Source organism: Somniosus microcephalus, chromosome 21, assembly GCF_052327205.1.
Source record: "Somniosus microcephalus isolate GS21.2 chromosome 21, FLI_Smic_1.0, whole genome shotgun sequence".
NCBI lineage: Eukaryota > Metazoa > Chordata > Chondrichthyes > Squaliformes > Somniosidae > Somniosus > Somniosus microcephalus.
Window position 1 is genome coordinate 73430674 of NC_141007.1, and position 15913 is coordinate 73446586.

The following is a 15913-nucleotide window of genomic DNA, read 5'->3' on the forward strand; positions in this document are numbered from 1 at the left end:
AAAATAAAAAGAATTGATAAGGAACTAATTCTTGACATCTGCACTGCCAAGTTCAGTAGTTCCTGGAATTTGTCAGTGCTCACAAATTGGATCAACAAAAATAAATACAACATCAAATATGATCACTTAAAAAAGATATTTAAGCAACTTGCAGAGCTTCATCCGTTCCCCACGTCGTCTCATTTACATTTTCTCTATATTTAATGCAAACACACTACAGCGGCAACTTCTCAGCCGATTGAAACATCAATTTCTTCAAATCAGTAACCTTAACCTCAAATAAATGGATCAAACCCCCTCACTGATGCACAGTATCACTTTAACAAATACCACTGAATTGTTTATAGCAGAATTAAAATGAATTGGTCCCCAGTTGAGAAGATTGCTAAAAATATTCAATTATCTCAAACAAAATTGATTTACTTTAGGTTAGTCTGCCGGACCTGTTCACAAAGATTTCCACACTAGACACAGAGGTTTTTTTTGTTCGTTCCTGGGATGTGGGCGTCGCTGGCAAGGCCAGCATTTATTGCCCATCCCTAAGTGCCCTTGAGAAACATAGAAACATAGAAGATAGGAGCAGGAGTAGGCCATTCGGCCCCTCGAGCCTGCTCCGCCATTCAATGTGATCATGGCTGATCATCCAAATTCAGTACCCTGTCCCTGTTTTCTCCCCATACTCCTTGATCCCTTTAGCCTTAAGAAATATATCCAACTCCTTCTTGAATATATTTAATGAATTGGCCTCTACTGCCTTCTGTGGTAGAGAATTCCACAGGTTCACCATTCTTTGGGTGAAGAAATTCCTCCTCATCTCTGTCCTAAATGGCTTACCTTTTATCCTTAGACTGTGACCCCTGGTTCTGGACTCCCCGACCATCGGGAACATCCTTCCTGCATCTAGTCTGTCCAGTCCTGTCAGAATTTTATAAGTTTCAATGAGATCCCCTCTCAATCTTCTAAACTCCAGCGAGTACAAGCCCAATCGACCCAATCTCTCCTCATACGTCATACCTGCCATCCTAGGTATCAGCCTGGTGAATCTTCGCTGAACTCCTTCCATGGCAAGAACATCCTTCCTCAGATAAGGCGACCAAAACTGCACACAATACTCAAGATGTGGTCTCACCAAGGCCCTGTACAACTGCAGCAAGACATCCGTGTTCCTGTACTCAAAGCCTCTCGCTACGAAGGCCAACATACCATTTGCCTTCTTAACCGCCTGCTGCACCTGCATGCTTACCTTCAGCGACTGGTGCACAAGGACACCCAGGTCTTGTTGCACTTCCCCTTTGCCCAAACTATTGCCATTCAGATAATCTGCCTTCCTGTTTTTGCCACCAAAGTGGATAACCTCACATTTATCCACGTTATATTGCATCTGCCATGCTTCTGCCCAATCACCCAACCTGTCCAAATCATCCTGGAGTTTCTCGGCATCCTCCTCACAGCACACACGCCCACCCAGCTTTGTGTCATCTGAGAAGGTGGTGGTTGCTCAGAATAACAATAGACTGGGAAATAGAGGGGCAGTTTTAATAGGATGAGGTTGGATTTGGCTTCACTTTAGAGCTTGAGGTTCGAACCCACTAGGAACTGGATTAATTCTGCCAAGACCTTAAAAGTTCATTTAACATACAATCCTTACAGCTAGCATATAGAGGTTTTCACGCTTTCACTCAGGATTGGATTAAAATCCATAGCCCAGGGATTAAAGTGCAGTGTACCAAATCCCAATGCTGGCAATCCCCTCAAGAATCATATTTTTAAATATATATATATTTTTAAGATTTAAACTGTATTTTGATGTGGGTTTCAGTCAGAGTACATTAGGGTTGATTGCTGATGCTCCTGGGAAGAAATGGCAAACCCCTAATAAATCTGGTAATCCATTGGTTGGTAATAGAAAAAAAAATGACCATGAAAGCAGCTGCATTATCATAAAAACCTAAAGGCCTAGAAATTCAGTGGGCTGCGCCACCAATTAGCGCCCAAAGAGGGCACTTAGTGGCTTTAGCGCCACTGGCCACGCCTCCCGCGAAATTCAGGTGGGCGCTAATGGCGGTGTTAGCCTGTAGCGCTGCGCCGCCATTGATGACGTCATCGGTGTGCGCAGCGCCCCACTACCGCCCCGAACGCGATATTTGGTCGCGCCCCCCGCTGTAGCGCCGGTCGCAATTTGCAACCGGTTCAGGGGGGCCTACCTGCAGCAGTAGAGGCGCAAATTAAAGGAGGTGCGGGGCGGCCATTTTTGTTGTTGACCGCCTGCCAGCACCTCTCTGCGCTGCCGTCCCTGGCCTCCTGAGCACCCCCCCCCCAGGTAGTGCCGGCTGTGTCCCAAGAGCCCGGCACTTCTCCTCGGTGCCGGGCTCTTTTGCCGGCATTCGCGATCTCCGATCGCGCTACAGCAGGCCCCTCCCCTTTAAGAAGGGGAGGAAGGCCTGCAGTACCGCAGCGCGCCATGCTGCAGTGTGTGGCGCTGCGGCATGTTGCGCTGCGATATTCAGTTGCAGCGCCCCAAGAGGGACACGGGGCGCCTCGAGCAGCGCCTCGCTTCCGTTTGAGGCGCTGAAACTGAATATCGGGATGGTGCAAGCGGCTCCGTCCGGAGCGGTAATTCCGGCACCCAGGCGAACTTGGCGCCCTGAATTTCTAGGCCAAAGGGTCCATTTATGTCTGTCTGTACTATACATAACTCCAGTCCCACACTAATTCCCTCTGAAGTGGCCTAGCAAGAAATTCAGTTGCAAAACATTTACTTAGGGCAGAGCAATAAAATGCAGCCTTGCTAGTGTTACTCAGATCCAGAGAACAACATTAAACAAATGTCCCCCCAGTACTATACCTAGATTATGTGCTTTAGTGCTGGAGTGGGACTTGGATCTATGACCTTCTATCTCAGAGGTGAAAGTACCACAAAAATAGAAAAATCTAAGGTATGATCCCATCCCTTTGATGACTCTTCATGAGCTCAAGCAAGCTCCACCAGTACTCAAAGATAAGGGAAACTCACAGCTGGTGTTACAGGTTTAGATTTAAAGGCCACACAATTCAAGGATCCAAATAAAATTCACTCATTCCTCCAATGCAACAGTCAATGTGATGGCACAAGATATGACAATGATTTGTATTTCTGTAGTGCTCTTTACATACAGGAATATGACTCAAAGCACTTTACATTGAGGGCAAAACAGTGGGTGCTGAGAGGAGGATATGTGTGGGCAAAGAAAAAGGTTTGATAAGGTTTTTGAAACCAGGAAGGGATGTGACAAGGTAGTGAAATCTAGGGAGTAAGTTCCAGAGGACTGGAACATAGAGGTGAAAAGAGTGCAAGCCAATTTATCCAAAAAAAATCTTTCCAGCTTCCCCTAAAGGGACTGGCTCATGGCTCAGGTATGAGTCCACAGGCACTGTTTGCATTCTGATATATTATCCAAGTGACCATTATTCATATGCAAGCATCAATATTGAATGTTTAATCATGGGCCCATTAGAACTGAGCCCAATACTATCTTCTCTTGATGCCCACACATATGCAGTGTCTGCAGGGATCACTTGATGGTGATTAGAGATGGGAATTCCCAAATGATTTTCCTCTTCCTAACTCAGGTACACTGAGGCCAATTGAGACATCCTGGCCAAGATCAGCTAACTCAAGCAGATTGGGGATTGAACCTAGGACTATCCTGGTGACAATCCCTTGACTAAAGTTATGTTCAGTGAAAATATTCATCAATTTGGTGCTTGAGTATTTCATGCAGATACAAAAAGGTAGCTAGAATGACCTTATTTTTACTACACAAATGAAGATTTGTGTATGTATAAATATATATACAGGAAACTGTGTGTTATCTGGAGGTTAAGTGTCCGGCAAGCTCGAGCCACCGGCAAAAATCAGGAGCTGTTTCGTTAGGTTTTTTTTCTTTTCGTTGCTTTTTTCTCAACAGTCAAGCTCTGCAAGGTCTCGCTGAAGCTGTTGCTAAGCTACAGAGACGCTACAGAGACGCTTGCAAGGTACGGCCGACTGTTTAGAAGCTGTTGCTAAGCAACAGGGTTTGTTGCCAGATACAGAGCTCAAAATCTCCGTATGTTTCAACATTAGCGCTGGTTTGTCCAGCAGTTTTGATGGGACGGCAACAGCTCGGTCCCGTTGGTGCCGGATAGCACAAAGTTTCCTGTATATAAAAATGATTTTGAGTTAGCTATACAAGTGAAGATTTGTATCCTTTGCTTTTTTAAAAACTTATTTTTTTGCTTAATTTTTGTGTTTATGGAGATGTGGAACATTACAGGAAGGATGTGATTGCACTAGAGAGATTTACGAGGATGTTGCCTGGGCTGGGAATTTTAGCTATGAGGAAAGATTGGATAGACTGGGGTTGTTTTTTTCGGTACAGAGGAGGCTGAGGGGAGACCTAATTGAGGTGTATAAAATTATGAGGGGCCTAGATAGAGTGGATAGGAAGAACCTATTTCCCTTAGCAGAAGGTTCAATGAGAAAAATTGAGTCGCGCCCTCTTTGGGGCGCTAACTTTGTCGGGGCGCTACTTTTAGCGCCTCGGAAAAATTAACGCCCCCACGGCCGAAATTGAGTGGTAGCGCCCCAAGAGGGAAGCGGGGCGCTACTGGAAGCGCCCCGCCTCCCTCTTGGGGCGCTGCAAGGGAATATCGCGGTGCAGCGTGCCGCAGTATTGTGGGCCTTCCTCCCCTTCTTAAAGGGGAGGGGCCTTGTGCAGCGCGACCCGGGACCCAGCTGGGCCACCAGCGATCGGAGTGCCGGCAAAAGAACCCGGCACTCAAGAGAAGTGCCGGGCTCATGGAGCGCAGCCGGCACTCCGCGGGAGGGCAGGTCAGGAGGCCAGGGACGGCAGCAGAGGCAGGTGCTGGCAGTCGGCCAGCAACAAAAATGGCCGCCCGGCACCTCGCCTTTAAATAGCGCCGCCCCAGCCACAGGTAGGCCCCCCTGACCCCATCGGACATAGTGTCCGGCGGTAAGTCAGGGGGCACTACTGAAGATCGTGGCCGGGGCGCTGTGCACGGCGATGGCGGCACAGCGCCGTGGGGTGCTAACGGTTACCGCTAAATTTTGCGGGAGGCGTTGGCGACGATGCGCCCGGGCGCTAGTTGCTTTGTGCCCCGTTAGCGCCCTCTTAGGGCATTAACGGGAGGCGCAAAGCAACCGAACTTTTCCCCAAATAATTGGTAGGAGGTTTGGAGGGGATTTGAGGAGAAATTTTTCACCCAGATGGTGGTGGGGGTTTGGAACTCACTGCTCGAAAGGGTGGTAGAGGCAGAAACCCTCATCACATTTAAAAGTAAGAAGTCACACAACACCAGGTTATAGTCCAACAGCTTTATTTGAAATCGAGCAGAAACTGATAGCCAAGTTCCGCACCCATGAGGATGGCCTCAACCGAGATCTTGGGTTCATGTCACGCTACATGTAACCCCACCTGATGCAGGGTCATCCAGACTCGAGTCGACATTGGCTTGTTCTCTCTACACAGATGTGGCCGGACCTGCTGTGATTTCCAGCCAAAAAATTTTTTTTTGTCTTTTTTTGTTTTTCATACGGACCCCAGCATCTGCAATATTTGACCCCTTGTGACCCCAACTCATTGTTCTTTGATGTAATGTTTCCCTGACTGACCTGTTTGGACACCATTCACACCTTTGACTGCTGTGATTATCTCTCTGCCGAGATGTGATAAATGGCAGTTGGAAAGGTTACCTGTAAACATCTGACATGATTCTCTGACTATATAAGCTGTGTCTTTATGCATTTCTCCACTTCACCTGAAGAAGGAGCAGCGCTCCGAAAGCTTGTGATTTCAAATAAAGCTGTTGGACTATAACCTGGTGTTGTGTGACTTCTTACATTTGTCCACCCCAGTCCAACTCCGGCATCTCCACACCACATTTAAAAGTACTTGGCTATGCACTTGAAGTGCCGTAATCTACAAGGCTACAGATCAAGAGCTGTAAAGTGGGATTTGGCTGGATAGCTCTTTGTTGGCCGGCACGCACAAGATGGGCCGAATGGTTTCCTTCTGTGCTGTAAATTTCTATGATGAGGGATGTTAGTGCTGGAGAACATAGCTTTCGCATCCAGGACTCCTAACATTAGCAGCAAGCACAGCCAGCTGCAGAGTAGAGGTACTACAGTCAATATGCCTTAAACCCAAGTTCAGGAAAGCATCTTCTAGTGCATCAGTGTGACATTTTACATTTCTTAGTCATTCCAGTGACTTTTCTGAGTTATACCGCCAATTATACCGTCTTATGTTATTAGTATTAAATTATGACGGTTGTGAGCTGTTGACCCATGCACACTAGGAACTGGGTTGAGACTGCCCAAACTCATTTAATGCGAGACATTTAGAGCCAGAAGAGAGAAAAGTTTTCATCCTACTGGACTGAACTAGACTCAAAGCTAGAAGCTAGAGTGAAAGGGCAGTGTGCTAACCTGCAATGCTATCCAGTTCCTCAAAAGCTCCTTAAAGTTATGATTTTAAAAGAATGTATTTACTTGCCTGGTTTGTATTGCTGATTCTGTTTGCCTTCATTGGATCACAGGTTTCATAAACAGCATACATAATCAAACCACACATACATGCTGTAATTGTCACCAGAAGCATACCAACCCAGTTCAGGAATATAGCCCTGTTAAATAAGAAGGAACTGTTGGTCAGCACACAAAGCTACATTACACATTAAGAATGGAAACGGTGGATTTTTATTACCTGATGTATTCCTATCAGAAGTGTCACATATTCTAATAGTGTGAACCTGGAATAAATTATGAATGAAATACCTTCTGGCCAATGTGGGTCATTAAATAAATAATGATAAGACTTAAGTGTTTTATAAGGATATATATGATACAATCAGGAGTTCAATCCATTCAGACTTGGTGTGAAGTTCTTCAGGTGGAACTACAGGGCATGATTATAAGTTAACAAAGCTACAACTGTAAATGTAAATGAAGAAGGAACTTCATTACACTTGGAATTGTTAATTTATGAATGGGATTACCACTCAGGAAGTGAAATCTTAATTATCAAAGCAGATTATTGATGCAACAGAGAGTACAGGGATATAGGCTTGTTTGAAAATTCTATTTTGCTTGGGCCAGCAGAGTGACATTGAGCTAGCAAAATAAGTAGCCCAATCAACTAAAAATGCATGGGAGTATTATATGATGATTTCATTCTGATTGTTGACGAGACAAACAATGTCCTGTGGTTCCACCAGTTGCAGGAAGCTTGGAGTTAACCGGTGGGCACCATATGATCTCATTCCAGGTGCACAATAGCCTTGTACCAAGGCAAGAGGAAGAATAAAATAGTCTATGTCGACACCCTATATTTAGGTTAGAGAAACAGAGGTCGGACTCCAAAAGTGAGTTCTAGTCACTAATGGTGAATGAATGGCTTGGAGTCTTTTGACCAGGGTGGGTAGGGGAAAGATGTTTTAAACATGAAATTTTAAAAAACCTGAGGATTGTCAAGCTACAGTATATTTTGCATACAGTTTGCATAAACTCTTCAATTTGAGTTCTCTTTGGCTTTCTACAAGTTTTGTAATATCATAAAATTCAACTTCAAAAGGATTCTGCTTACATTATGTAGAATCTTCTAGCAATCCACTGCAAATGATTTCCACAGTTATTCCTTTTTATTTTATTTATTTATTCACGGGATGTGGGTGGCGTTGGCAAGGCCATCATTTATTGCCTATCCCTAGTTGCCCTAGTTGGTGGTGAGCCACCTTCTTGGATCACTGCAGTCTGTGTGAATGTCCGTCTTTTTTTATTCTTATAATGCTTCTTTGTAGTGGTTTGATACAATTGAGTGGCTTACTAGGGCATTTCAGAGTCAACCACATTGCTGTGGGTCTGGAGTCACATATAGGTAAGGACGGCAGGTTTCCATCCCTAAAGGACATTAGTGAACCACATTGGTTTTTGCAAAAATCCGATAGTTTCATGGTCACCATTACTGATACTAGCTTTTTATTTGAGATTTATTTAATTGTCTCTTTTTTTAAACTGAATTCAATTTCATAAACTATCATGGTGGGATTTGAACTCATGTCTCCAGTTTATTAATAAACGTCTCTGAACACTTTACAGCCTTCTGGACTCAACAGAGTTCAACAATTTCAGATCATAACCTCGGCCCCTATCATATATATCTTTTCCACACTTTTTTTGTTTGTGTTTTCTTTTCTTCTCTCTCTCACATGGCAGCTGTCTTTCATTCTGCCAGCGCAATTTACACTTCATCTAATCATAATCATAATCATAATCAACTTTATTGTCATTGTTAGTGCACAAGTGCAGTACAACAAAATGTAGGCTTACGGCTCCCGAGAGTGTACATTTAGATTAAGACATTTAAACGTTCAACATACATTTGGCTTGTAATACATTAACATAAACATAACCATAATAAAGTGCATTGGCAGATGTGCAGGCTTTAGAGTTTATTTGTGGAGTTCAGTAGGATGACAGCCCTGGGAAAGAAGCTGTTCCTAAATCTGGTCGTACGGGTGTGAATGCATCTGTAGCGTCTCCCAGATGACAGGGGGGTGAACAGACTGTGGCTGGGGTGGGTAGGGTCTTTGATGATGGTCAGTGACCTCCGTAAACAGCGTTTCTGGTATATGTGCTCTATGGTCGGTAGCCGGGTGCCAGTAATGCATTGGGCAGTTTTGACTACCCGCTGCAGGGCTTTCTGGTCATAGTAGCTACAGCTGCCATACCATACTGTGATACAGTTCGTCAGGATGCTCTCTATTGTGCAGCGGTAAAAGTTAGAGAGGATCAGGGGTGACAGGTTACATCCCTTCAGCCTCCTTAGGAAATATACCCGCTGCTGGGCCTTCTTCACCAGAGAGGAGGTATTGAGGGACCAGGAGAGGTCTAGAGCCATCCTTTGTTTCTTAACCTGTCCCACTACCATCTCCTTTTGCCTTGAATATCTGTTAATGTCTCTTAATGTCCCTTAACCTCTCCTGCCTTCTATCCTATCACAGACCTTCCCTTTTGTTCTTTCATCCCCTCCCCCCTTTCCCAGCTCCTACACTTGCTTAAAAATCTGTTCTATTTCCTGCTTTTTTCCAGTTCTGACGAAAGGTCTTTGACCTGAAACGTTAATTCTGTTTCTCTCTTCGCAGATGTTGCCTGACCTGCTGAGTATTTCCAGCATTTTCTGTTTTTATCTCTGAATTACTAGTCTAGTAACATAGCCACTAGACTACTGTACCCAGTAATGATGTCAGAAAGATGTTAATATCGCTCTTTTGACCTTTGCAGCACATCTCAGTGAGACATTGTAATGCTGCAGTTAATGGAAAACGACAGAAATTTCTGTTGCTGACTTTAAAATTGTAAAGTTCATTCAATTTTTAACAAGTGACCAAAAAAGGACTTCAAAGGTGCAATTTGATGTTGAGATTAGGATTGGTCTCATAGGCTGGCATCTTCCTTACCTTTGCGGGTCTGGTGCAGACGGTGTCTGTGGCGGGTCCCGACTCCACTGCTGGCTCCATCCCACTGTACAGACTGAACTTATCTTAAGCCCACCCAGCATGTTACCCGGCCCAATTAGATGGAGTGGGTCTGGTGGGGCGGTAAGGTGGGGTGCTAAGTGGTCGCCACACATGGCGATACCGTCATTGCTGGAGGTGCAGTGGCCTGGGCCGCAACCGGCGGGGTTTGACGCGTTTTCGGCCGGGATCCTTAAAGGGACCCTGGCCACATTAGATTTTAAGTTCAATCTAACATAGTGGGTGTTGAATCTTTACTGTACAATCATATAATAAAAGTTATATATGAGTGACAAATCTACAAATACGATCAAGGACATAATTTAAAAAGCTCCTATCTTCTATGTACATTAATTATAAAGTTATTAGTGCTTTAGTCACAAATCTATAGGGGGAAAAATTTGGCTGCTTTGCGCCTGCCGTTAGCACCTCTGGGGGGCGCTAACAGGGCGCTATGGGGTTATCGCCTGAGGGGACAAAAAAATGCCTCCCATGAAATTTAGCAGGGCATTGCTGAGGTGCTACCCGATAGCGCTGCAACCCCGCCGGTTGCGGCCCAGGCCACTGCACCTCCAGCAATGACGGTATCGCCATGCGTGGCGACCACTTAGCACCCCACCTTACCGCCCCACAGTGGAAATTCGGCTGCGCCCCATGAGGCTGCCGCAGACGGTGTCAACGCCAGCTTCGCGGGTCGCGAGTCAGGCTGACCACTGCTCGTGGGGCTGTAGTTAAAGGGGAGGTGTGGCCGTGATCCGTGCCGCCATTTAATTTTTTTTGGCTGACCCCCAGGTCGGCCCTCCGTGGTGTGCCATGGCGTGGTCCGAATTTGGCGCTACCGAATTTCACGCCCATAGACTTTTTTATCAGTAATTGGTACAAATAAAAGATGGGTGTGTACAGTTAATACATAAAATTAAGCATATTTTAAATGTAATTGTAAAGGGGTGGATTTACAATCTTATGCAAGTTGAGCGGAAGAGCTGCGGAATCCCTGACAAACAGTATAAGTGGTGCTTACAATGTGTTTCTGGGATTTCTGCAGCTCTTCCATTGAAGTTAACAATGGACAAGTGAGAGAACCTCCTCAGAAATTCACCCTAAAGTCTCAGACTGAAAAATTATATTAGTTATATTCAGGGACTGAAAGCAAATTGAACCAGTGGAATGAGTGATGAGAATGAAATTGTGACGGTTGATGACATAATTTAATCTGGAACTGGACAATCACAGTATACTCTGAGAAAAGCCTGACCAGAAACAACACAAAAATGTAATTAAATGGTATATGTCATTTTTTATAGTGCAGATCAATTCACTGCAATTACTGTTCAGTTGGAAGGCAACAGCCGAGAATGGCCAGTGAAAAATTAACATTTACCAGTAGTTTTTCAAGTAGAACAGAATCTCCATCAATCTGTTAGCTGATGTAATCAAAATGCTTTTATTTTGGTTTGTTTTTCACGCTGTCAAGTAATCAGCTGGAGCAATGGCCATGGAACTCATGCCTCAGGTTGACAAACGTGGTTCCCGAGCTGTGTGAATCCCGTGGCCATGCAGGGAAATTTAAAAATTCTGGGGGGGAAAGGCCCTAAGTGCCTGTAAAGTGCCTCATAATAATTTCAATTGAGTCCCCCGCCGCTGCAGGTTGGGTCGGCTCCACACTGACAGACGTGCCTGGGGGAAAGGTCTGTGGGAGCGAGTTGACAATGGGTTCCCGACCCGCTGTCAAAAAAACCAACTTTCCCACCTGAACCGCCACCGATTGCGCCCACTACCACCACGGAAAATTCTGCCCGTAGTCTATGACCTCAGCTCCATCCCTTGATTAACTCATTTCCACATAGATAAATGCTTGTATTTATTAGGCATCATACCATTTTGAAATGTCTCAAAGTGTTTCACACATGGATCACGTAGGGTTGGGTAGGAGAATGTCAAGAGTTGGTTCTTGGTTTTGAACACAAACTTAACCTTTAATTATCAGTTTAACTTACTTTTTTGCCTCTTTTTCACTCTTGCAGGCCAGGTATCTTTGTACCTGTGCTTGGTTACAACTGTATATTGCAGTCCATACAAATGTGCCTCCTATCACTGTTGTCCAAAATGTATGTCTTCTCCGTGGGTCCGGATCAAAGCTGAAAGAAAAAATATTTCACTAACCAACTGTAACATTTATATTTCTATTTGGCACAGACCTCTAAAAATAAGATTAGATTAGAAAATCACCAGCTGATGCAAGCCAAGGAGCAGCACTTTGGGTATTTTTTGTTCCTGAGAAATGACCCAAAGCACTTTAAATACAAGGGGGGAAAAATTCAGTATCGCCCCGTTTGGGGCACGATTATCGGCCGTGCGCAAAGTTTAGCGCCTGCCGCTAATTATCGCCTCCAACTGCAAACTTGGCTTTTATCGCCCCCGGAGTTGATTGGAGTGCTAACTCAGGCGCTACACACCTCTCTTAAGGCGCTAAGGCCGAGGAGCGAGGCGCTACCGAGGAGCGCTGGCGAAGCTCATGTGATGTCAGTCAGCAATGGAACACAGACACAATGGCGCTGGCCAATTCTTAAAGGGGAGGGTTGATCTTGCTCTCCATCCACATCCTGCTCATTGCAGCCTTGAATCTCGGCCTGGAGAGACCTGTACATCAAATCTGCTGGAAAGAACAATGGAGAGGCCCAGGGAAAGAGCTCAGAGTGCAGCCCCCACAGACTCTTCTAAATCGATACAAGGAAGGGCAAATCAAAATGAACCTGCAAAGTGCTGCTCAGTACCCAAAACTCCTTCACACAGTGTTGAATCTCTCCAGAAGTCACTCTCTCTCTCTCTCTCAGAATGCGTGGTGCAAAAATGTCACCAACAAAAAAAGGCAGGAAGCGGTCGCCTTTATATAGCGCTCCCCAGTCCCTTCCTGACTGCAAAACGCTCCCCTCAACCTGTTGTTGCTAGCGGCAGGCGGTAAGGCAGGGAGCGCCACTCAATATCCGGTCCGGGGCGCTACCGGGCGTTGCACACTCAACTGACTTCACGATCTGTGGTTTATAGTTTCTAAGCTCTCTGTGGTGTAGCGGGGACTGTTTGTAAACCAGGGCCCTTAAATATATCATTTAACTGTAGTGTAATTGGTGGGATTGATTTGATTTAATTTATTTTGAATTAATTAAAGGGTAAGTCATGACAGGAGAGCCCGGCCCTGTGGTATGCTCCTCCTGCGCTATGTGGGAACTCAGGCACACTTCTTGTGTCCCTGACGACCATGTGTGCAGGAAGTGTATCCAGCTGCAGCTACTGGCAGACTGCATTGCGGCACTGAAGCTGCGATTGGATACATACTGGACTATTCGTGATGCTGAGGACATCGTGGATATCATGTTTAAGCAGTTGGTCACACCGCAGGCAAAGGTTGCACAGGCAGAAAGGGAATCAGTGACCAACAGGCAGAGTAGTAGGCGCAGGCAGGTAGTGCAGGGGTCCCCTGTGGCCATCCCCCTCTCAAACAGATATACCACTTTGGATACTGATGGGGGGGATGGCTTACCAGGGGAAGGCAGCAGCAGCCAACTTCCTGGCACCAGGGGTGGTTCTGCTGCACAGGACGGGAGGAAAAAGAGTGGGAGAGCTATAGTGATAGGGGATTCTATTGTAAGGGGAATAGATAGGCGTTTCTGCGGCCGCAAATGAGACTCCAGGATGGTGTGTTGCCTCCCTGGTGCAAGGGTCAAGGATGTCTCAGAGTGGCTGCAGAACATTTTGGAAAGTGAGAGTGAACAGCCAGTTGTCGTGGTGCAGTTAGGTACCAATGATATAGATGAGGTCCTAAAAGCTGAATTTAGGGAGTTAGGAGGTAAATTAAAAAATAGGGCCTCAAAGGTAGTAATCTCAGGATTGCTACCAGTGCCACGTGCTAGTCAGAGTATAAATAGAAGGATATTTCAGTTGAATACGTGGCTAGAGGAATGGTGCAAGGGGGAGGGATTCAAATTCCTGGGACATTGGAACCGGTTCTGGGGGAGGTGGGACCAGTACAAAACGGACGGTTTGCACCTGGGCAGGGCCGGGACCGATGTCCTAGGGGGAGTGTTTGCTAGTGCTCTGGGGGAGGGTTTAAACTAAAATGGCAGGGGGTTGGGAACCTGAGCGGGGAGACAGAGGAAAGGGAAAGAAGGATAAAAGCAAAAGACAGGAAGGAGAAAAACAAAAGTGGCAGGCAGAGAAATCAAGGGTTTAAATCAAACATGGCCACAGTAAATAATAATTCTAAAAGATCTAAGTGCGTTAAAAAAACAAGCCTGAAGGCTTTGTGTCTTAATGCGAGGAGCATTCGTAATAAGGTGGATGAATTATCTGCGCAAATAGAGGTAAGCGAATATGCTATGATTGGGATTACGGAGACATGGCTCCAGGGTGGCCAAGGCTGGGAACTCAACATCCAGGGGTATTCAATATTCAGGAAAGATAGGCAAAAAGGAAAAGGAGGTGGGATAGCATTGCTGGTTAAAGAGGGGATTAACACAATTGTAAGGAAGGATATTAGCTCTGATGATGTGGAATCTGTATGGGTAGAACTGAGAAATACCAAGGGGCAGAAAACGTTAGTGGGAGTGGTATATAGACCTCCAAACAGTAATGTGGAGGTCGGGGATGGCATTAAAAGGGAAATTAGAGAAGCGTGCAATAAGGGCACAGCAGTTATCATGGGTGACTTTAATCTACATATAGATTGGGCTAACCAAATTAGTAACAATACTGTGGAGGAGGAATTCCTGGAGTGTATACGGGATGGTTTCCTGGACCAATATGTCGAGGAACCAACCAAAGATCAGGCCATCTTAGACTGGGTATTATGTAATGAGAAAGGATTAATTAGCAATCTTGTTGTGCGAGGCCCCTTGGGTCGGAGCAATCATAATATGATAGAATTCTTCATTAAGATGGAGAGTGAAGTAGTTGACTCAGAGACTAGGGTCCTGAATTTAAATAAAGGAAACTACAATGGTATGAGGCACGAGTTGGGTAGGATTGATTGGGGAATGTCTCTCAAAGGATTGACGATGGATAGGCAATGGCAAATATTCAAAGATCGCATGGATGAACTACAGAATTTGTTCATCCCAGTTTGGCATAAAAATAAAACAAAAAAGGTGACTCAACTGTAGCTAACAAGGGAAATTAGAGATAGCATAAGATCCAAGGAGAGGACATATAAATTGGCCAGAAAAAGCAGTAAACCTGAGGATTGGGAGCAGTTTAGGTTTCAACAAAGGAGGACAAAGGGATTAATTAAGAGGGGGAAAATAGAATATGAGAGTAAGCTTTCAGGGAACATAAAAACTGACTATAAAAGCTTTTATAGATATGTGAAGAGAAAAAGATTGGTGAAGTCAAGCGTAGGTCCCTTGCAGTCAGAATCAGGGGAATTTATAATGGGGAACAAAGAAATGGCAGACCAATTAAATACATACTTTGGTTCTGTCTTCACAAAGGAGGACACAAATAACCTCCCAGAGATGTCGGGGAACATAGGGTCTAATGAAAGGGAGGAACTGATAGAAATCAGTATTTGTAGGGAAATGGTGTTAGAGAAATTGACGGGATAGAAGGCCGATAAATCCCCTGGGCCTGATAATCTACATCCTAGGGTACTTAAGGAAGTGGCCCTAGAAATAGTCGATGCATTGCTCGTCATCTTCCAAAATTCGATAGACTCTGGAACAGTACCCATGGATTGGCGGGTAGCTAATGTTACCCCACTGTTCAAAAAAGGTGGAGAGAAACCGGGGAATTACAGACCGGTAAGCCTGGCATCGGTAGTGGGGAAAATGCTAGAGTCCATTATAAAAGATGTAATAGCAGAGCACTTGGAAAACAGTGACCGGATCGGACAAAGTCAACATGGATTTACAAAAGGTAAATCGTGCTTGACTAATCTACTGGAATTTTTTGAGGATGTAATTGGTAGAATAGATAAGGGAGAACCAGTGGATGTGGTGTATTTGGACTTTCAGAAGGCTTTCGATAAGGTCCCGCATAAGAGATTAGCGTGTAAAGCTAAGGCACATGGGATTGGGGGCAAGGTATTGACTTGGATAGAGAACTGGTTGGCAGACAGAAAGCAAAGAGTTGGAATAAACGGCTCTTTTTCCAAGTGGCAGGCAGTGACTAGTGGGGTACCGCAGGGATTGGTCCTTGGACCCCAGCTATTCACAATATATATTAATGATCTGGATGAGGGAACTAGATGTAATATCACCAAGTTTGCAGATGACACAAAGCTGGGTGGGCGTGTGTGCTGTGAGGAGGATGCCGAAAAACTCCAGTATGATTTGGACAGGTTGGGTGATTGGGCAGAAGCATGGCAGAT

General features: G+C 45.1%; 1 protein-coding gene across 3 annotated transcripts in view; it reads right to left on the minus strand.

Moving 5' to 3' along the window:
- The window catches only part of LOC147102961 (sodium-coupled monocarboxylate transporter 1-like), an 83267-nt gene that overhangs the window by 35696 nt on the left and 31658 nt on the right, over window positions 1-15913 (minus strand). For all 3 annotated transcript variants that reach the window (XR_015073163.1, XM_085963946.1, XM_085963945.1), the window contains exons 8-9: window positions 11550-11690; window positions 6534-6663 (exon numbers count right to left, since the gene is read on the minus strand). Coding sequence is in view for 2 of the 3 variants with exons in the window: in XM_085963946.1 (XP_085820072.1) it covers window positions 6534-6663; window positions 11550-11690 (271 nt within the window). In the remaining variant the exon portion in view is untranslated. The remainder of the gene's footprint in view (window positions 1-6533; window positions 6664-11549; window positions 11691-15913) is intronic.